The sequence below is a fragment of the Platalea leucorodia genome, assembly GCF_965183815.1.
Source record: "Platalea leucorodia genome assembly, chromosome: 5".
Taxonomy (NCBI): Eukaryota; Metazoa; Chordata; class Aves; order Pelecaniformes; family Threskiornithidae; genus Platalea; species Platalea leucorodia.
In genome coordinates, this window is record NC_138827.1 from 98,035,422 (window position 1) to 98,058,822 (window position 23,401).

General features: G+C 38.9%; 1 protein-coding gene across 2 annotated transcripts in view; it reads right to left on the reverse strand.

Moving 5' to 3' along the window:
• Positions 1-23,401, reverse strand: part of GTDC1 (glycosyltransferase like domain containing 1) — a 159,765-nt gene that overhangs the window by 108,960 nt on the left and 27,404 nt on the right. For both annotated transcript variants that reach the window (XM_082312088.1, XM_082312087.1), the window contains exon 2: positions 16,096-16,306. In XM_082312088.1, the coding sequence (XP_082168214.1) occupies positions 16,096-16,277 (182 nt within the window). In that variant the 5' untranslated portion in view covers positions 16,278-16,306. The remainder of the gene's footprint in view (positions 1-16,095; positions 16,307-23,401) is intronic.

A 23,401-nucleotide genomic window follows, 5' to 3' on the forward strand; every position in this document is an offset into this window, starting at 1 on the left:
CTGCCCGCCTAAAATCCAAGGGTGACAATGCATCTCTGGAATAATGACAGTTTTTAAAGATATTCGAGTCACCATATGTTTTGCAAGTGTTTTCTAAGACCTGCTTGAGTTTTGTCCTGGGCGTTAGTGTATTCATCCCGCAACAGCCAAGCTATATCTGACTCAGCATGAAAGGGAACACGAATCCTATTTACAGTGGTGCTTAAACCTTATACCCATAAAGAGTTTTCCAAGAGCACTCACATCTATTCTTCTTAATATCCCTCCCACATTAAGAAATGATTATCTAATACAGGGAGTAATCAGCTCATGCTCTTACTACAGTCATCCTCCTTGACAAAGCAGGGAAAAAAATACTCAACTCTGAAGCATGAGAAAGTCAAGGTTCAAAACTTCCACATTTATTGAGATCAACGCAAATTTATTTAGATCTCAATGCCACAAGACCAAGTGCTGCCTCTTGATGCAGAAACGCCTATCTGCTGGTAAACTCAAAGCCCGTATTTCTGCAATGGGGCTCTACCAGGACACACGCAATGCCACAGTGAAGGACGCGCAGCCTGAAATGCTGGAAGAAAAGCTGGCAACAGTTAAACCAGAACTAGTTTTAATGTTAACTTTAACATTTTACCATGCCAGACCATGGTGAAACACAGAAATTTCATGTTGTCCTGCTGTCAGAATTAAATAGCTTCCTGATCTGAAATATCGATATAGAAGTATGAACTAATAGATTATTAATTTATTACAGTATTAGTAATAGCATCAATAATATTAAGAATGGGCCCTAAGACAGAGCCTAGCATGCCCTTCCAGGCGAGAACTGAACGGGCAGAGTTCAAGTGTGCACCAACAGCCATCTGGATCAATGCAAATTTGTTCACAACACGCCTTTTCTCATTTCATAACCCCTCTCAGATCCATCTTCTCTATATTACCCTGGGAAATGAGACATGCAAGGGAAAAACAGGCATTCTTGTGGTTCTTAGGAGCAAAAATACATATGTGTAGAGTTATATGGAGGGCCAGAACACCTCCGATCGCTGAAGGCTAAATGAGTCATCCACTTCAGAAGAATGATCAGTAATTAAACAAGAATCTGTAAAGCTATTAAGTGCAAGTATCAGTTTCAACCTATGACACTGAAGGGAGAGAAGCTTCCTATGTAGTGAAACCATCGATACATCATACAGCGGAGTCACTTGCAAAATAACCTCTCACCTAAGGAAATTCTTCTCCTTAGGAAGCCAAACAAAAACAATCTAAAATATTTATTGCCATCAATTTCATCCCTTTTTCCATAAACTGCTTAAGAGACATGACATCATGCTAACTACCTAGACCCGTCTGGTTGATGATAGTCCCAGATTTCAGGTTGAAGACTAAACTGCAGGAGCATGGAAGGGTATGAATCTACAGGTCACCACAGATGCTGAACACAAATCTGACTCGCCAAAGCCAGAGCTGACACTCCAGCAAATACAGAAGGTCTGGCGGTGGCAGAGGCTGACGCCACAAAAACAAGTCTCGCAGTATTTTTGGCTTCTTTTCAGCCTCCTTGGACTGAAGCAGGAAGGCTTTCCTTTAAATGGACCAGATCGAATTGCTCCATCCTCCAGTCCCCGTATTCATAGTTCTGCTTTCATATGGAAAGACATCCACAGCATCTGAGCATATTTCCTGATGCGTTCGCAAAATAATTAGCAAGCCCCGTGCCCCGATGGGACACTACTGTCCGTTTTCCATCAGTTAGCATAGCAAGCTGCATTGCCCTTTGCTCCATGGTTTCTTCCTCCACATTGCTAGACCTGAGCTATACGATCTTAAGCCTTCAGTGCTTTACTGAAGTCCTTTTATACAGCTCATTTCTAAATCTTACTTGTCTAGAAGTATTTGTCCATTTTTCCCCTTCTAGCCCCTTACATCACTAAGTGCCAAGCACTTGGCAATCCAATATTCACAAATCAGGCTTCAAAAGACGCAATTCTGAATCGTCTTGACTCAGGTTGTGACAAGAAGGGGCACGGACCCTCAAACACATCACTCCCCGCTTCTGCAGGAAGGAGCAGATGGCCGACATCCAGATGGCCGCCAACCTCGTCTCACCAATTTCAACATCTGTATCTTGAATTACATCTCAAAGGATGGTCCCGAGACAGACGGCAGGTCACTGCCCACAGCTCCCGGCTACATGGTTTATCCACAAGCCAAAGCATTTTGCAAAATGCAGAATGACAAGCCTGAAAAAAGGTTAAGACTAATTTAAGTTCGTAGCACGGCATAGCTGAAAAAAGTTCAAAAGTAGACATTAAGGAGAAATCCATCTTCAATATATATATTTTAAGTGTATCCCAAACCAGACTTTTTCTCCCCAGCCACAAACAGCCCTTGCTTTCCACATGGCACCTTGTAAACCAAGGAAAGGCCCCAGCACGGGCCATTTGTACCTAGCAGGAATTAAGATGCGAACCATGAAAACCCAACCCACCCCAATGGTTTTGCTTCCAGGTCACCCCACAGCTGCGAATGGGCGGCTTTTTCAGCTTCCAGACCAAAAGTCCATAACAGCACTGCAAGAGCACTCACAAATGGGTTTGATCCAGCTTTTAAACATAATAAAATTCCCAAGACTCAGTGAAACAGCGGTCAATGAATTTTAGCTTGAAGCAGCCAAAGAGTAATTTGTGAGATCTGGGTACCACCAGCCTAATTTTAATGCAGCCACAAACTATATTGTTTCTTCATACGAACTTAATCCAACTCCTCTTTGGAGCAGTTAAAAAACTTCAAATCTACCAACAGAAAGGTAACAAAACAATTTCGACTGCCACAGTAAGGAGCCGGTACGAATTAATGATTTCATCAATTTTACAGCATATATTTTTCTATAGTTTATGTAATAAATTCAAAAATTAAAGTGTTACTGCTTTCTTACTCTGAGTGCATAATCTCCTCAGGAAGACTATTTCCAGACATTTAAAAGAAAAGTGTATTTTACAATAGCAAAAGTGAGTATACCACATTTCAAAATCCATTAAAATATAAAATTCTGGTTACAGGCGCAACAATCTGCCTAATTAGTTTTTCCTAATTAGCAGGATGCTCTAACCTCTTTAATAAGACTTCTGTGGACAGAATGTTCCATATTGGTTATCCATCTGAGGAAAAAACTAAAGAAGTACAGCTAATAGAACAAGCGTGGTTGGGCTTCATGGTCAGCAGGCTGCTCTGGCATGTTAATACTGGCAATCTGCAAAAACACAGAATATTCTACATGAAGTATACGACCGCTCACACGACAAACCCCTCCGTAACACTGGCATTTTAGAGATAAAATTAAAGATACTACACAGGAGAGTTAATGAAGTTACAGTTTTAAATTCCACAGCACGTGCTAGGAGACAAAAAAAAAAAACCAAACCACCACGCTCAGTATGGACCAAAATACACTGAGGAAAAGTGAGCTAAAGAGATAACGGGACAGCAAATACCACAGCGATGCTGTAACAGCCCAGAGCGTGGCTGCGCGGTTGTTTTCCTCCACTGCAACGCATTTACTTCGTGCATACAGTTTTTGTACCTTCCCCTACATGATTCAGAGTCTTAGTATGTACCTAGCAATTAATAGGTAAGAATATTATCTTCGAGTCCCATCTTATCCAATAAAAAATATTCTCGTTATGACTATGTATCGACCGTGTAATTCAAAGACTACCAGTTAAGAGAAATGCAGAGCCTCAGCAACATCTGTGGTCAGAGGCAGATGCTCGAGATAAAGAAAATTCAGGCCCCTGTTTTTTCTTAGGAGTTTTCAGAGCAGCTGCTGAGCTTCATCTCAACAGCTGAAATATCCTTTATACTGCTTAAAAACGCAGGAAGCACACAAGTATCTCAGCCTCCCTCCCTGCCACCAATTCATTCACCCCGCTCGCTCAGACGTACCGATCCACCCATGCCCTGAACACACCGGGCTCATCACCCACCAATGGACCTCTTGAAGGCACGGGAAAAAACTATTCTATCCTTCACTTTTTCCCAATCAGTATCTAAGAAAAGAGTCACGTGCAAAATATAATCTAAGAACAGTCCCTTGAAAAATGCCTGCTAATGGCAGGAGGTACAGAGACACCATAAATACTCTCCTCAAACACGCCTGAACTCCAGAGACCCCATGCAATCCACAATGTCAATGACCTTCCACGTTAACATTGGAAAAAAGTATTTTAAAAGTATAGATTCCTACTTTTTAATACTGAATGTATACTCTACTCATCATAACATAGCATAGCACATTAAAAATCTAGATTTTTTTTTCTCTATTGATAAGCAAAAATATATACAAGTATTTTTCAATTTATTTACACTAGAATGAGTATTAATTCAATGCAAGACCACTCTCTAGGTTCTCTGCTCCATGTTAAAAAAAAAAAAAACACAAAGGAAGAAAAGGTAGGTTTTATCATTTCTAACTCAGGATGCAATTTTGAACAACAGCATTAGACTCTGGCTTTCCCATTCTGAAACTGCTCTCTACCACCTCTGCCTAGAGAGCTTCTGTCTTCTTGGGCAAGACTAGAGATCTGGGTCTAAAGCACTTCAGACCTGAATGCTTCAACAGCCACAGCAAACACTAAAGTCTGATTCCAAACTAGCTTGAGGCCACAAGATCCGGCATTGGATCTTTGCAAGGCTGGCATTAAACCTCACAAGAGTAAGCACTACTGCAAATCAGACTCCACCTGCATAGCATGGAGTAGATGGTAACGCAACAGTCTGGAGTAGCTAGCTATGAGGACTCTGTAACCAAGTCCTCTTCCATATAGGTCTCTTGACCAATATCTCAAAGACATCATCTAAAGTGATCAGTAAACACAATGGTCAATAGACCCCACACAACTGAACTTCACTCCCAATTAGGATACTGAAGTTTTGTGAAAGTAATGGAGAGAAACAGCAAAACCAGCAGGGTCAGCAGGCATGAGTTGTATGATACACGGGCAGGTATGAAGTTACCATTTGCTCCTGGGATAACTGAGAGTCAGGTATACCAAGAGATGCGTAACACCTGATGGCAATACCGGGCTAACTCAAGCTACTCCCAAAGCACCCACCCAACTTTTTTGCTCCCACTTTGATACCACACAGCTAAGACTTGTGGATGTAACAATAATTCAGAACCAACTTCAGTCTAGGATGAGGATAGCATAAGCGAGTAATTTAAGGGCTAAAGTCAAAAAAAAGAACAAACAAGAAAAAGGTCAGCCTACTACTGAAGACCAAAAAACTTCAAAAACTTGCCAAATATGGCGAAATAGGCTGTTTTTAGAGAACCTCTGCAAGCTGTCTAGCCAAAACCTTTACCCTTCCCCACGCACACCTATTAACCTTCAACATGAGCCTCAGCCTGTGTCGAGTCGAACTGGACATCCTTGAAGGAAAACAGGTCTAAAGCACACATTCCTTTTTTTGTCAATGGCTACAAGGCAGACAGAAGCTATGTCTGGCACTGTAAACAGGACGATGTAGCATACCTCCTTCAGAAAGAACATCTTATTTTGACTGATCTACAATTTATTACTGTATAGCTATAGTAAGAGAAATTCTCCTTCTCAGTTAATTTAGGAATCATTTCACTCTAAAAAGATAAATAAAATAAAAGATAATGCCTTCGTTACAATTCTCCCCGAAATTCATCTCCTCTTCTTGCATAAGTTTAGTATCCTTAGCACTATTTCTCCAAATTCATTTGGCATATAAAATTTTTAGCTGTTACGTTTTTAATAAAATTGATTACCAGGAAATTTCTGCATATGCACAGTTTAAAATAATTCTGTTCCTCAGGGTTTAAACATAGAGATGTCGCTACGCATGATAACTGTTCCCTGTTTAGTGAGTTACAACTATTCTGTCACGAGTAGGAAATGCATTTTGCTCACAAAAGCCAAAGGCACTGTCAAACCTGCAGCAATCTGCAGAACAGTAGGAAAAAAAATGCCTGCAAACTAACTGCTACTAGATAATGGTCCCATTTATCATTCTTAAATTCCATCTTTAATTAAAAATGGGATATTCTCTTACATAAATAAAAAATTGCAGATGTTCTCAAATTACTCCTCTTCAATTTCTTTAATTCTTCCATATATATAATATACCTAGTATTATATGGATTCCAAGATTTCTTCATGTTATTACATAATACTTAATTCCATGAAGATTTCGCCACATTCCAAATAGACACACATCTTCATTATATGCAGAATGTATGTTAAAAAAAAAAGTTAACAAAACTCATAGAAATAACACTTAACTGCAACAAAAATTAGTTAAGATACATTTTCTATTATTTTACTTATAATGATTTACACCTTTTTTAAAAAACATTTGATAAATCATTATTTTAAACAATTTAAGTAGTTACATCAGGTAAAATTGGTGTGAGAGAAACATCAGGCCCGCTATAGATACGTCTTTCCTCACATTAATTATTAGAAACAATACTGTTAACAGGTATAAATTCTTCCAATAATTCTTCTGCAAAAAGAAAATCACGTATTTGCTTTTGATGTTGCGTCCACTGCTGTTTCCTTCGTTTTCTTCAAGTTGCTATCAGACAGAAATATAAGCTCCAGCGTGCAACAAGTAAAACGGAAATTAAGAGAGCTAAAACAAAAAATGACGAACATGTAGGCAAGGTTATAAACATAAACAATTAAAAAAAAAACCTGCTCTGCAATGGAAAGCATCCTTTAAAATGACTGTGTCCACTGGACCATCTGAGTATGTGTGCAGGAGGAAGGGAGGAAAAGACAGGGACAAAGGACAAAGGGAAGAAAGGGAAAATACTGTCCAAGGGAATAAGGAGATTGCAAAAACCTTCGTTATAGAATGACAAGCAAAACCAAAAGCCTTTTGGTTGCTTTGTATTTACCAAAGATATTCAAACGAATAGACATAATTTACATAGCTTCTCAATATTTTTTTTGAAGATAGGGTAAATTTATCATCATAATGATTCAAAGCATACCAATAACAGGTATCATTCACAAGATATTTGGGCTGAGCAGTGTAAGAGGGAAGAGGAGGAGGAAATAAATTGATCAAACTGCAGTTTGGGGGAGTCAGAAGTCCATCTTAAATTAAACACATTCCATCGCACCATAATTTGGCATATAGATTGTAATCAAACTACAGCCTAGGTGTATGGTGTATGTTTAGGGAAGAAATGACACCATAAACCACAAAATCAAGTATTTTACGGGTCAATTTAGGTTAGCATTTCAGTTTGATTCAGAAGAGCAGTTATGAAGCGGACCCTCACAACCATCCTCGCCTAGCGTCCCTCAGCTCACATCAGACCGGTCTCCAAGCCTATGAATGGTATCCCTTCAGAAACTCAGCCAGGAGGGGATGCTCCTGGAGAGCGCTGAATGGACTCCAGCCTCATCTTATGGACATGCGGTCCTTAAGAACTAGGCTAGTTCTTAGTTCTTACACCTAGTTCTTACACCTAGTCGGAAGTAAAACCCCCTGAAATAACGCGCTGCGTGGACGTTGGACCAGGAGCACCATTTCACTCTACCGCCTCTCCACAACCCTATCAATTTGCACTAGTTGGTAACAGGTACCACCTGCTTATGCGGTCATGTGCATGTTACAATTTCATATACAGTTGTAATCTCAGAGGAATCAAGGAGATAAAACCAGAAAACACCTTTGGGCACATTTTCTAGAGTGACCATGGACCTGGTTAGTGCCTTCAAAATCCACACTGAAACTGATGGCCACCCACAGGAGATGCTAAGAGCCCACAGCTGGTGTGAAAAAGCATCTGTAGACACATTGCTTGAACTTCCAGTCTGTACCACCCAAGCACATCAGAGAAAGCCCCTACCCAGTGGTCACGGCGGTTGTAGTCAACGGAGTCAAGGTGAGGAGTTACGGCGCGAGTGGAAGCGAAACCAGCTGAGGAAGGTACCGAGCTCTCGGGCACGGGCGCTCGGGCTGAGCTGGGTGACTAAAGGTAACCAGGTAACTGAATTCTTGGACTGGTGTAGACTGGCAACTGAGATGTCCCCAGCTGCCTGAACCAAGACTTTCAAACTTCAATATACTTGGGTCAGGTTAATGTTTGCAAAAAGAAAAAAAAAAAAATTAATGTTAATGTAGGTCTTTTGCTAAAAACAGTTTGGGAGAAGACCTACATTAACATTAATTTTGCTAAAAACAGTTTGCGTAACATGAAATTTCTTTTCATTGTGTATCAATTCACAAAATGCGGCCAGGCTGTGAGTACTTATTAACAAAGATAGTTATTTATGACACTGGAATATAAAGCTATAAATCCAAATCATGTGCAAACCAAGTATCTGAAAAAAATTTGTATCGTTTACTTCTTCAGTGCAAAAAAAATAATTTGAGATTAGGAAAAAAGCAGCACATAAAAAAAGGAAAAAAAAATCAAGATCTTACTCTTTATTAGATGCAAACCAAAAAGCTTTGTTTCTTTCCCTTTGGAAGATCAAATTAGTGTTATGGACTAGAATGACAATGAATTATAGAAAGTATCATATCCTTTACAATATAGTACTGCATATGTTTGTTATTCCAAAATAGAAATGTAATCCATAACTAATCTAGAAATAAAATATATACGCAGCAACCATTTAAAAGGACAGATAAAATACTCATTAAAATCCTAAGTGTAGAAATACTGAATCATAATGCACAATTTCATTACATTTTACTGCCAGCAATGTAAATATCAATTCTCCAGGTGATTCATAAAATTCATTTTAGAAAGAAAAATAAGGATTTCACCCGGCACTTGAGAACATAAAGGAAAACACATGCTAGGGTTTGAAAAAACAGACTGTTCTTTCCTTGTCTCATCAGAATATTTTTCTGAAATTTCAGCAAATCTTCTACACATCAAACAGACAACTGCCATTTCACATTAGCACTTTCTACAGATCTCCCAACAGTCCCAACCAGCGTCCTCCCCGGTCCTGCACTTCTCCTTCCATTGTGCTCATCATTCCCATCTTATTTCTGCCAAATTTGAGATCATATATATACTTCCACTGACTTCAAAGGAAGGCGCCTGCATTTAAATTAATCTAAAACCTCTTTTAACTATCCAAATTGTGAAATTGCCTAATAACGGGACTGTATTAAAAAAAAAAAAGCATGTTGGACAAATTAAACAACTAAAGTTTTTGGAGGGAAGCGTGCATGTGGGGGTTTCCACACAAAAACGTAAAGAAAACCTGTCACTTTTAAAATGAATAGCTACCATCTGCCAGCATTTTATCTGAGGCAAAGTTGATTAATGCAAAGTGAATGTTTAAGATCACATTGCTGTCTGCCTGAATAAATTTCAGGTAGTTTACTTAGGAAATTATTTGTCCTGTTTCTTAAAGGGGGGGGGGGGGGGGGGTTGTTGTTATTGGATTCCTCCCCCCCAAGTTTTTATGTAGCCAGACCTAAGCATAAAAACATTTGCTCTTAAATCGCCGTACTGTACGAGGACTCCGAGCACCAGAACATTGTTTCTGGCCCCTCTGTGCCGCGGCAGCAAAGTAATTACTCTGCCCGACAAAGGAGATCCCACCTCTTTCGCCAGCTTCATGAAAACTTTCAGGCAGCCTCTCTCCATCATATTGAAAAGGAAATTTTAGCAGTCTAATTGTGAGCAGAGAAACCACAGCAGTGCTGTTACCCTCAACAGGAAACGATTTTGCCCTTAGACCTTACCTAATTTTTTACTGGATTAATTTTTTTACCGGATTACTTAATTTTTTACCTTTATTTACAGTATCTTCCCAATTAAAAAAAAAATCAATTACGGAATTTAAACATTTTTCTTTTAACTTTATCAAAGCATTGCTTTATATTAGTGTTCTGATAAAAATCACTCTCAAATACATTCGATTGTATGCTTTTCCTTAGAAGTTTACTTTGAACGATAACATTTTCAGAAGTTTTCAGAACAGATTTTGGGCGATACTCATCTAAATCACACAAACCCCAGTTTTACATGTACGTTCCCACGTTACGTACTTCCAGCATCAGATGGCCTCCAAGTTCTCGCTCATCAGAGAGAATTTCACACCCGTTATTCAAGCTGGGACACCCTCTATTTTCCCGGGCTACAGAAGTGGAGGGCATCTTCTGTGATAAGTGGTGGAGCTTCATGCCATTCCATATGGAATTATATTCTCTTTGTTTACGCTTTAAGCTGGCTGGACACCAGCCAGCTCTGGTCAGAAGTCACAAAGTTGTTTTAGCTCAGTACATGGTGCCTGTGTCTCGTATCTCGGTAGGGTTTATTGGTTTAGGCTCAACGTGGCGCTGGGACGGCCATCTGGCCCCCGGTGCGAAGCTAGCTCCCAACCAGCTAGTTCAAAGCGTGGGCAGGACGAATGTGTATGCGTTTGCACGAGCCCGTGTGAACTAACCTTGGTGAACTCAACTGATTTGTTAAAAAAAAAAAAAAAAAAAAAAAAAGGCAAGCAAGTTTAGCAATAATGACGTTAAAGTAGTAATGACCCTTTACTCAGCTAGGCAGCATGCAAGAAGAGCACAGGGCCAAGCAACGTCTCCTGCACCCTCCTTTCAGTGTGCTTTGCCCCTTTAAATGAAGAATTTTTGTCATTCCTGGCTTGGACATCTCTACAGCAAGGTAAAAATGTCATTATTTGCACCCATCGGTGAGGCTACAGAAATAAGTAACGCCCACATGGTATTTTTAATCAAAGAGGAGACCTGAACCCTGACTTTAGGGGATACTGGCTCTCACATTTAGTCACCTTATGTCTTCATGCCTTTATATCAGCTAATCAAAGTACAAAGGACAACTCACCAGTCTATTCTCTAGGAGCACGTTCCACTGCATCTGACATAAAACTGCAGTTAAAACACACAAACGCTTCTTAACTTTACACTGAGCAACAAAGAAACGGCCTGAAACTAAGAGCAGCTCTGGGCAGAAAATTATTCAGCAATTCCAAGGAGGTGAGCCACGTCCCATCTTCAAACCTAGCGAAGCTGAGCAGTAAGACCAAAATACACACTCTTAGTAGTCGATACCATAAATGAGAGTCAAGTTTTATTTACCTATATACAGAAGCAAACACCATAAAATACACCAAAAAAAAATAGTATCAGGTAAACTTTTTTTTTTTTAATTTGCAGGTACATGGTTATCTTTTAGTTAACTAATGTACTACTCACACATACAATTTATTTATTTCTTACCTGAGTGTTATTAGGGCCAAATTCTGGAAAGGCCTCTAATGCAGCGACATTATTCCACTTCCCACAAGGATTATAAAAAGATGTACTTCCAGTATTTGACATAAAGACGTAAAAAGAAACGTTCCCAGCACAAATGGGCATCTATGAATGATGCTTTAATGAAAAGGCTGAAATTTGCCCTGCCTTGCTTCAATTCACATCTTCAAACATTTTCCCCAGGACATATTACGTGCAGGTATCTTTTTGAAAAGAATATATCTAGAAGACAGTAAGTACTCTAGCTTACGAACACTCGCACATGCAAGCTGTGTTATGTTTTCAGTGGGACTGAACTACTCACTGAAATAAAAATTTACAGGATCACTGTTTTTAAGATGACATTTAGGCGACACCAGTCCATCAGTTAAAGAATTCACTCTATAATAATGCATTTTCTCCTTATAGAACAGAATGAAAGCATCAGATCAGAAACAATCCTAAATCTAGTAGTCTTAACAGGTTATGGGGGGGGCGGGGGGGGGGGGACAAAAAAAACCGAAACAAACAAACAAAAAAAATAACACACAAACCCCAAAACCCAAACCACATCTACATTATATACTGTTGGAATATACTATACATTGCTGAACACTACCCCCCCCATTTTTTTTTTCCGAGCTCTATTAATTGAAAACAATGATTTGTTTTCTCTTTTGTAAAACGTAAAAAGCATAGAGTTTGTCTTTAAAATATAGTTGTCAAATATCAAGGGGTATATATATGCTAACATTTACCCTAGGGGTATTTCAGGGCTAGAGTCTGTTACAAATAAAATCTTTATTTATATGAACAGCTACCTGGGGGGCAATACTGAATGTTACACATAATATTTATATATATATTTAAAATAATCTAGCAGTGCTATTAAAACAAACTGGAAGCTACACTGCATTTAGTCTCTCCGTTTTGCAGATCTAAGTCTTATAGTACTAACTTTTTTCGTTTGAATTACTTTCTGTAGAGGATAGCCCCTAAAATATAAAATGCTTTTGTCTAGTGTGTCATATCAACTGTTCTATTATTTGAAATGTAAAAGATCATTCATGGTAATAAAGAATAGAATTACAGAAAAAAGAAAAGTAATTGGTTTTTTAATTATTAAATTCTGCAACAGTATTTTCAAATTTGAGAACTTTCCTTGAATTAAAAAGAAAAAAAAAGGCTAAAAAAATTCTTTTTTGTTACATGCTTTCTCGAATTACTGAATGGTCACTATGTGCTATGGAAAACAACTTTAGACAAGATCAGACATCTACATTAATCAAAGAATTTAAGCTGTCTGAAGCAAGCTGGGTGACAAAGCAGACAACGCAGCAGCTCTGCAGACTGCCAGCAGCCTGAGGAGGTCACATCTATCTGCTGGACCTTCCTAATTTACGGAATGAAGATGATAATATTCTATCAACTGCTAACAAAACTCTGCAATTGTTGAAAAACTTGTCTAGAGAAAGCAGACAGTAATTCTGCCCTTTTTGAGTACATTCCAAAGGCCGTGAGTTGGAAATTGCCACCACAAGGATGAAACTCCTTGTACTAATGCAACGTCCAAACAGACACCTTCTTTCCAATTAAGGAAAAATCATGTGAGTGTCTCTATAGCAATTAAGAAAGCTCTTAAAAATGCTCAGCTCTGTGGCTGCTGTACATCAATATATTAGACCATTTCAAATTTACTAGCCAAGTAAGCCACCTTCAAAAACCTCCTTCCAAGTTGGAGGGACCTGCTGTGCGCCTGATCTTCCCCATTCATCAGGGCTTCTGTCCTCCTTTAAGAAGATGAATGAAGTCGTGAGCTGGTTTAACAACACCCTGCACGATGAAGCCACGAAACCAGAAAAAGCAACGTTTTTCTAGAGAAACACAGAGCAGCCTTTGCATCGGGGAAACAACAGAAATCTATGCACTGCTGTGGATAAAATACTGTGTCCGACACCCTCCGTAATAGCTACACGTGTTCCCCTTGAAGGGTGAGGGCACCTTCTTCTCCCTGTGACCGTTCTGGGTAAATCTCATTTTTGCATGGGAACATCATTTTATTGAACACCAAGACACTGACCGCATGGTTGACAACAGTAACATTAGATGCACTGCTCGTTATCAATTTGGCTTTAAGCCCTGCTCACAGGAGTACATGTCTGTTCTCCATTAAAAGTATTTGCAAGTTCATCACAAATTCAGATATTCTGCAGTGACCAGAGAGTTTAACAGCTATGATTCTGCACTGTTTAGTCTGATTCAAAAGCACTTTTTAAGACTGTTCCTTAACTCACTGAACTTCACTTGAAAACTAACAAACCTGCTTCCTTCCCATAATCAACTTATATGTATAAAAGCATAGATCTTTTAAAACGTATGTATACTACTGCTGCAAAGATGTATAGCAATATCAGACTTATTAGCATCAGTATTCTTTCTCATACATACCAGCACCTTGAAATAAAGTACAGTTTGAAAATAAAAATTTAGTAATGCAGCTCCGTTACCAAGTGTTTGCACTCGAAATATTTGTGACCTTTCTGTATTATTAAATGCACAAATAGAAACAAGGTATTTAAGAAATGTCACATTTACGAAAATCACTTAGAAAATTTTTATTCTATAAATAATGTCAATATTATAAATAATGCAAACGTGGTATTTCCCACGACCTCACAAGAAGGCTGAAATATTTCAAGTGTGTAATGCAAAACACACACTCTTGCCAGTTACCAATGAGAATTTTGTCTTAACAAACTACTACCTGGGAAGCAGATCTTAAACGGTTACTAGCAAGCTAAAAATAAAAGAATCAATGTTAATTTTAATCAATGTTTTTTCTAATAGGAGAGAGTAGTTAGCCTCATTAGGTTGTAGTCTTATGCACTTATACTTTCAATTTAAGAAAATACTTGAAACATTCAATTACAAAACAAACATTAAAAATGTGCAAGTAAAGTAGAAGGTACCTCTAAATCAGTTTTCCTCTCACCAGTCACATCAGCCCTCGTTCCTAAAATTTTATCCTGCCTGCGAGGATAAGGTACATACTCTTTTTTAAACATCGCATCTTTGTGAACTTTGACTATTTGATTCTGTCTGATCAAACCCTAACAGCAACACCAAAGAAAAAGCTCTCCTCTCTTTAAGATGCTCTATTGGTTAGACCAGATTTATTTGCTGTCAGTAAAGGTTATATTTGCACATAAGTCTATGACAGATTGCAAGTTTATTAACTTCAAGTGAGTTTTCAAGCTGCTGGGTTGAGTTTTTTTTTGTTGGGTTGTTGGGTTTTTTTGTGGGGTTTTCAGTTTTTTTTGTCATCATTCCCTCCCCGTTCCCCCAAGATGTGGGTTATTTGACAAATTGGAGTTAAGTTATCTTAGGTCAATGTAACTGTAAGTTAAACTAATGAAATGTATGTCTATGAGTGATGTCTGATTAGTTTAATACAGTTAGTGCTGGACAGCTTGGGCTGCTGACCTTGAAGGAACACAGATAACATTGCGATGCGTTGGAGGATGTGGTTGTGATACAAGACAAATTTACATAACAGTTTGTCATATACACTCCTCCAAAACAAAATTGTTGCAAAAGGAAAGCAATAGGAAACCAATGCTAAATGCCTCGCACAAGACAAACCGGGGAAAATTAATTATAACATTTGGCTTGCAATGGGATCTTATTTTAAATGCAAGCCAGAAGCAGGCGCAGAAAAGGTGTACATTTATGAGTATGCATTCCAAAACGGATTAGACATTGTGTTGGGTAACACTGTTCAAATGCAGCCTTCTATAGCACAAGATCTACTCTTGAAAAAGCATATTCCTTCCCCAGCCAACTATGTCTACTTGCTCCTGGTAACAAATACCAGACCCAGTTCTGAACTGTAACTAGTTAGCGCATCATTTAGGGGTGTTCACAGTCCTGCTGAAGTTCATTCTGTGGCTGAAAAGCAGCTGCTAGTGCTAAAACATCCCCGTGCATGAACGGTCTCTCTCCACAAAGGTGCAAAGTCAACCGAGTGCACATTTACTACCCACGCTTTGGTGCTCTGCTGCGCGCCCCGAGCGGAGCACGCACCGCGCCGCGTGATACGTCGCTGCTCCATACAATCATCTTACCACATCTCAACTCATCAGGTAGGCCAAGCAAAAACACTGGGTTTAAAGACAGCCTGGTTCTGGAGTGACTGATTCTCACTACATGATAGCTATCTGTTGACCTAAATAGTCTGCTTTTATCAGTCCAGGTTCTAGCTGATAGAAATTTGCCACTTACATAAATGCATAATTGACATCCACAGTTGCTGGCACATTACAGAACCGGGCCGTCATTAAGATAAAACTGCTCCAGGTCAGCCTGAGTAGTACACTCTCATAAATCAGACTTCCTAATAGATACATCAGAGGGCAACTGAGGAAGCTTGCAGTATTCACATCTGTGCCATCTTTCAACCTAATCTGAGAAGCACAGTTTAAATCTTTCAGTATTACTGAATTCACTTGATAATTTTAAAATAAGATGTACATATACATGTACAAAAACAGGTATCCATATACTTGCACTCTTAGAGACTTTCAAGGACTAGCAATGCAAGACAAAGCAGTCTGAGAAACTCTCAAACACGGCAGTAATTTCCTATATTTATATCCCAAGAGGTCAACGCAAGACCTGTAAGTCTCCACTGTAAGTCTCCACTGCAAGTCTCCATTTGCTTGCGCATATACGCTTGCATGCACAGAACTGAAGATTCAGCTCAAGAGACCTGGTTGAAGGCCCCTCTGTAATTTGAGCTCTGAAATTACTCAGTTCCTGGGTTACCTGTAATCAGCACTCGTTGGCACTGTTTGCATGAAATAAAGAGCAGAAGTCCGGGCTTTCCAATGCCACTTCTTGGCAGGGAGCGTACAGAGGACACAGTCTTCTTGTAGCTCTTCCTGGAGAAGATCCATCAGCTGTTTGTGGGAACCACCATAAAAGGCTTCAATGAGAAGAACGCTCATTTTCCAAGTACTTCAGATCCGTTTGGATTCTGAAAATGACAGTAGAGAAATATTTCATTTTAGAAATACACCTTGTTTTATTTTCTTTAAGAAAAGGATACTGGAAAAAGCAGAAACATATTGCAAGGCCTTACAGTGTCTTCATTTTTCCCATGAAATTAATCCTTCATATTATATTAATGAGTTTACTTCAGAAAAGGCTACTTAACAATTATCATGACAAAATTATCACAGCTATTAGTTTCAACCATTAGAAGATAGAGTGTGTAATTTTTAAATGAATCAAAACGTGCAAGACTTCAAAAAAAAAAACCTGTATTTTTAATTTATTGTTTTGTTTTCAATCAGATATTTAAAAGCAGCTTTACTTTACACACTCTTAAGTACATCATTCTTCCACACGTTAGGGGATATGCCCATACAAGGTAATTTATTCATTTTTATATAAGTTTCTACCTTTTCCCGGCAGTAGATAAAGCTAAAGAACAATTCAAACATACTTCAGCCCTAACAGTTTCAAATAATGGTAATTTGGCCAAGTGACTTGAAGCCAGAAAGCAACCTGGGGAGATGCAGTGTGAGCATCCCCCGGGACTCTCTCCTGCATCACTGGGAGCTGGGATCACCACCCGAGCAATGCTCTCAGACCCTAGAGGAGATGTAAACCATGTTATTTTTTTTTTTTTTTTTTGAGTCCTCCAAAATGGCTGGAAGAGAACAGTATCGCAGGCTTAAGGAAGCTCTCCGATGAGAAGCCACAGAGCTGCTCACAAACAGGATGCAAAACGTGCTGCCCAAAGTGAAGGGAAAGATGAAAACCCTGTGACTATTGCTCATCTCGTTCCTGAGTCACAGGCTCGGGGTACTGAAAAGCTGCTTTTCAGATGCTTCAAGCAAAACCATCGCATACAAACGTTGAAAACAAAACCCTGAAAGGTATTCGCCATCCATGACTGCCTCTCTGATGGTTTCCTTCTCAACATGCCCTAACAAGGGAGGACTCTCCGTTAAACTTATCTGCTCGGGCTTCATGTTTGATGCTGTCTATTGCAAGACCACACATCCATTTCCTGACCTGTAATTTCTAGTGGTTTCAGACTGTAATCCTTATCTTCTCAAAGCCTCTGGTGACAAGAAGTGAGAATTCAACAGAGAACTACATACTCTCCAGAAAATCTCAATCATCATCTCAACCTTGAAATTTAGTTAAATTCAAATTCAGGTTACAAAAACTATGTATTCTGTAATGAGAGGGTAGAAAACAGAAGGAAAAAAAAAACAACAACAAAACAGACAACTTAAAAGTGCATTGTAGCTATCAAAAGATCAACTAGCCAGCAACAAAAATCCAAACACTGAAGAAATTTAATTGGAAGATAAAATATAAGAAATTTCTAAATAGCTTTGAGTCATTGGCCGATCATGGTGCAAACTGAAACAGCAATGTGGGTCTCCTGGGTCATTACAGATCAATCAGCAAGACAAAGTATTCCATGCTCCGACTTTCTTGCCATAATCCAGCCTGGATTCAGGTTATAATTTGCTCTATTATTCACCCCCCCCACACTGTCACAAATAAATTATTTTTTTTGGACAAATATGTTCCTTTCAAAAGAAAAAAATGAGAGCCTTCTGGAAGCAGAGACTTCGCTCCCTTTTGGCACTTGCTTCTTTTCAGGTAGCAAAGCAGATTCTGATCTCTTTTCCACTGACCTAATTTCAAAAATCACACTTTTGAGATCACTGACGTTTTCTGAATTTACAATGATGTAACCGAAATCATACTCCCTACTCCAAAGCCCTTTTGCAGCCTGCGGGGTAATAACTGCTATAAAAACACAAGCTGTGTTTTAGAATATGCACTATTCACCTAAAGAACAATTTGTAATTAATCATGCTACGCTTGTCATCAAATGTCGCCGAAAATTTAACTCAAAGGGCTAGAGGGAAGCATTTTGCAAATTCAGCCCCTAAAAAAAGGGGTACGTGAAAAGTTGGTAAATGCCACTGAGTCAGTCACTCAGGGAGAATGAGTTGCAGTTAATTTACAAATCATTAGTGCAATCAGTAATAAAGTAATCCGTTCGTGAAATATCTGATCAAATTGCACTTCATCAGACTAGTTCTGAAACCAGTTTTATCGCTAGGTTTAGCTGAATCGACAATGTGCTCTTTGGTTTTATTTTGCAACAGTTTTCACTGTACATCCCTTATGGGGACAGAGAATGACTGTACGTGCTGACGGTAAGAGACTTTTTCAGTTCTCAGGTTTCCTTCTTGCTTAAAGATCCTGACATTTAGGTTATTCTGCCTTTATCTTATCTTTAGATCTATTAATAAAAATGCGTTATGCAAATATTACGCAAATATTGCCATACAATAAACTCCCTTTGGCTATTTACATTGGGAAACTGGGTTGAAATTGTGGCTGCATCATCGAGTGGGTGTTGGATGGTTCTCGCTGCTTAATTCTTCACAATAACACTCGGAGACCCCACGGCAGCAGCACACACGGGTGAAAACCAGCAATGACACATTTTTCTCGAGATAATCTGAAGCTCAAAGGCTTTCTTACAAAACTCTCGCTCCCCTAAAATTTAGGTACTGCTCACTAAAATCCTCACTAGCACTTGTAGGATTCCAGTGTTGTGTTATCTTTATACCTTACCAGCAGTATACATCAAATTCAATTTAGAAAAAACGTTATATAAGGAGCAACTACAGCATGTTTTGTTCTTGTTTTGTTTTTTCACAAGATGCTACTTAAATATGAAACTACTAAAGAATAATAGCAGCACAATATATGTCACGTTGACTTCAGGGAACAATGAAAAAGCCAATAAATCTTCTGTTTTAAAAAGATCCACTGATAATGCAAAGGAAATTGTATTATATATAACTAATAATTTCTTGTATTTAAAAAGGCACAGAGGAGGTAGGACACAGTCATTTACCTCATATTTCACCCACATGACTTCCAGTTTTGTTCACATACAAAAATAACATCTATTATTTTTGCTTTATTTCCCTTGACCTAGCCAAGTTAAGGTAAATATGTACCATATACTCCTCGGAGGTCTCGAAAAGACACAGCTGATAAATGGCCTGAGAACATTCACCGTATCTGATGGAATGCAATCCTCAATTAAATATAAATCACTCCAGGTATTCTTTTCCCCGTTTCAAAGAAAACAACAAATATTAGAAAAACAGAACTGCTTCCCCTTTCTCATTCCAGTGCTTCCTCTCTGGAGCCAGCAATCCTGGGGGTTCCTCTAACAGCTCAACCCCATCTGCAGGGCTGCAGCACCCTTTGCTCTGAAAATCTGGTGCTCTGCCTACACCAAACGTAGCAGCCCGTTCTTCAGCATATACACTGATAAGAAACTATCCAAAATAGGAAAATCCTCCCAAGTGGTAACAGTTCAAAAATGACATGACTAATACAGAGGTACATTAAAGTACTGAGAAATTTAGGTAGGTAATTTAGGTGCTGCCTCAAAGCCACCATCTCACAGCGACATTCAGCCAGGACTTTTCTCATTTGCTTCACCTCTGCCGCACAGGTGAGCACGTTGCAGAAAAATGGCAAGTGATGGAGTCCCTAAATGGGCCGCTGCTGTCCGGCCCAATAATTCTCCTTTAAAGAAATTCTGAGTACTATACAGAAAAATAAATAAATACTTTAATGGCATGGAAGAAATAACTGTTCAACCAGCCACAGAAACCATGGCTTCTTTTTAAACTCTAGGTCAATACCAACTACAGTATTTTTGTTAACCAACCTAGGTAGAGAAAACTCATCATTTTCCATGATTTATTAAAGCACACACATTCACTCTGTCTTGTGAACAGAAGCGTGGTTTCACAAACATCAGCATAGCTCGCATCAGAAAGCCTAATTAGCTCCGTTCGTTGACGTATTCAGACAACATAAATTACAAATCATGTTTAAATATCTGTCCGACAAAATAGTTGAGCAACAATCCAAAACCAAAGGAATAATTGTTAATATATTCCATAGGTAGAGAGCTGCTATTAGTTACAGGAAATAAGGTATATGGTTTCAGTAATGATTGTTTTAACGGTCACAGTCCCACACGTATGAGAAATTTATTCCACCACTGAATCCAGAGCACACGTGGTTCAGTATCTTATAACTCAACCGACTACAAAACCCATCAGGTATGCACTGTGGACATAAACACACTTATAACCTTTGAGGATTTCCGATAAACGCACCGTAACACCTAATACAGGCAAAAACTTTTCAGGTTCCACATTCCGATCAAACGGGATTTTCCAAAGGACTATTACGGGGTCTGTACCTTTCCTCCTCTGCCCCTGCGCCCTCCCAGCCCCACACAATGCACTCATCCGAAGTGTGGATGCGGTGTATACACAGACACAAACCTAGATTGAAAGAGCCTGCATTACCCTCCCACTCATGACAATGACTCACCGAAACCCCAGAGCTATACCTTAAAACACAATCACATTTTAATGTTTGACCAAAATTTAAGTCGTATTTAGATCACCCAAAAGTACCGGCTCTAAGGTTTGTCATTACTAAACTGTAAGTGCACAAAGCGAGAATGCCACTTAATTTATCTTTTATATAAATCAACGGGAAAAAGCAAGAAATTCTCTACCTCTTTTGAGAATGCGGTAAACCAAAATTGTTCACCTTTATTTGGACGTCTGCATCAGCACTAATATTAATTTACTGGTGATACCCATAAACCACAGTCTGCCCCATCCACACAACCTGAGAGCTGCAAACACCTACAGAACACCCAAAACCAGCATCACCTGCAGGCATCAAGGATGCTGAAACGCTGTCTACATTGAAACCTGTATGGATTGCACTGCTGGGGTTTGTTCCACTAAACACTAAAATACAACAGTTAATTTCACTTTGCTTATTACCCACATACTCAATTCCCAGCCAGAAATAAAACTCGAGTGAATGGGAGAAAATGACCACTAAGTCCCAGTGGTCTCAGGTAAGGATTCCCCCACCTGGGAATTCAGCCTCAAAATCCCTTTTACTGTAAGCCTTATTTATGATGCTTACTTGAAATACTTGCTTAAAGGACTGTTAAGTTCTTCTCTGGACTATTTTAAGATTACTGTAAATACACACATATTGAAAAATCAGCTACTTGTCATAAACTTTAAAATATGCAATTATTAATCTTTTTTCCCTCATTCTCTCATTCAACGCCACCAGATCAGAGCGCGGGGCAGGCGTGCATCCCGTATAGGTGAGAAGCACAGCAGCGCTCGAGATGATGCAAATAGAATTGCAAACGATAGAATTTTAAAAGAACTGTTTTGATCCTAACTAAAAAGCAAACTGCGAGGATCGCCAGGTTCGGTTCTTACAGCTGTGCCTTCAACCCTGAAACGCAACAACAGGAATTTAAAGTTACCATTTAAAGACGTCCCATGGCTATTAATCCAGAGACACCCTGACACAAGAGGCTGTAATGGCTCCTTTTGGAGTCTACATATTTAGAAAGTAACATGCTGTAAAAACTGCACATTATCCTGTGCATGCTAAGTAAACAATATATCTATAAATCCTTATGAAGAGGTTGTTAATGCATATGCAGAGCATGCATTTTAAAACTCAGTATTTAAATTGTTTTATTATTTTATCTACGCAAAGGCACTAATGGCCTTCATCGTTTCTTGCCGTAAATTAAATTTGGGTTTTTTTCAGCTATAGAAAAGCAAAAAAATGTAATCCTTAGAATTTTCTTTTCACCTTCTTTCCTAACAGTCTAAGATTGTCATAAATACTTTGCATTCATACTTCTAGCCATCCTCAATCAACATCTTTGAGGATCTTAATCTATACTGAATAAAGTAAATTATTGCAATTTGGTTTTTTTCCAGTGGAAAAAAATATCTGCGTATCACGTTTATGGTTAACTCAAAACCACACAGAGCCTTACCACCTCGGCGGGGAAGCATACATCCCCCTTTGGAGCAGAGTGCTCAAAAGACATTTTCAGGGAAATGTCACTGGCCGATCCGATGCCCGGTACATTGCGAAGCGCAATTACAATACACAGCTCGGTTTGCACGTCTCTAATTGACCTCCCAGGTGGTGTACGTGGGACTAAGTATTACCCAGAACAGAGTACCAGGGAAAATAAAGAGCCTGTAAGCTATTTTTGTGAGTCCAGGTTAACAAAGGCAAAGTAAGTATTTTTCATATTTAATCGCGAGAAAGTTTTCTTCATTTCTAAGCCAAAAGAGAAGGGGAAAAGACAAAGAAGAGGTGTGATGGAGAACCAGGGGCCGTGACTGCCCATCGCCAGCAAACTGGATTATTCTTCCACAGAGTTTGTTCCTCTGCTTCCTTCCTTTAATGGTCCCAACAGATTTACAGAAGTAGAGATGAGTGTGCTGCAGAGCAATAGATATTAAACAATCAATTATCTTCACAAAAAGTTCTAACATTATTTTGGGCAGCTCTTCAGCCAGTAAAAGGTTTTCTCAAAAAAACCAGTACAGATCTAATACAAGAGTATAACCTCAAAATGCAAGGTTAGCATTTGTACTTGATAGAAAATTAGTTATTCTGATTTAACAGTTAATTATAAGCTCCCATTTGCCATGTAATTCAAAAGCCTGGAATAATGATAACTTACTTTAACGGAGACTGCTAATGTTGTTTCATGGTATGTTGGTTTTATCCAACTTATTTGGACTGTGTTTACAGTCCTTGAAGGCTCAGACTCATCTTTTCCAGTACTGTACCTATTACTATAAATTTGATACTACTGACGATCTTGAAGGCTTACATTAGGTTTAAATAGATGAACGATACTTGATTTAGAATATCTCCGAGTGGATAGGGAACTAATAGGTGTGGTAATGGGAGATGTAGCGCTATTTTTAAACTTGACAGGAGACATATTAGTTGCTAGTTCCCTATTATAGAAAAAGCACCAGCCTGGTAATAATGGGCTGGCATTTTGAAATTTCTCCGATTTATTAGGAATATGATGAGAAATGTGTTCCACACATTCTGGGCTTCAGACCAGCTTCTGTATAGGAAGGTAAGCATTACAACCTGCATTCATAGCCAGTTTAAGAACACACATATG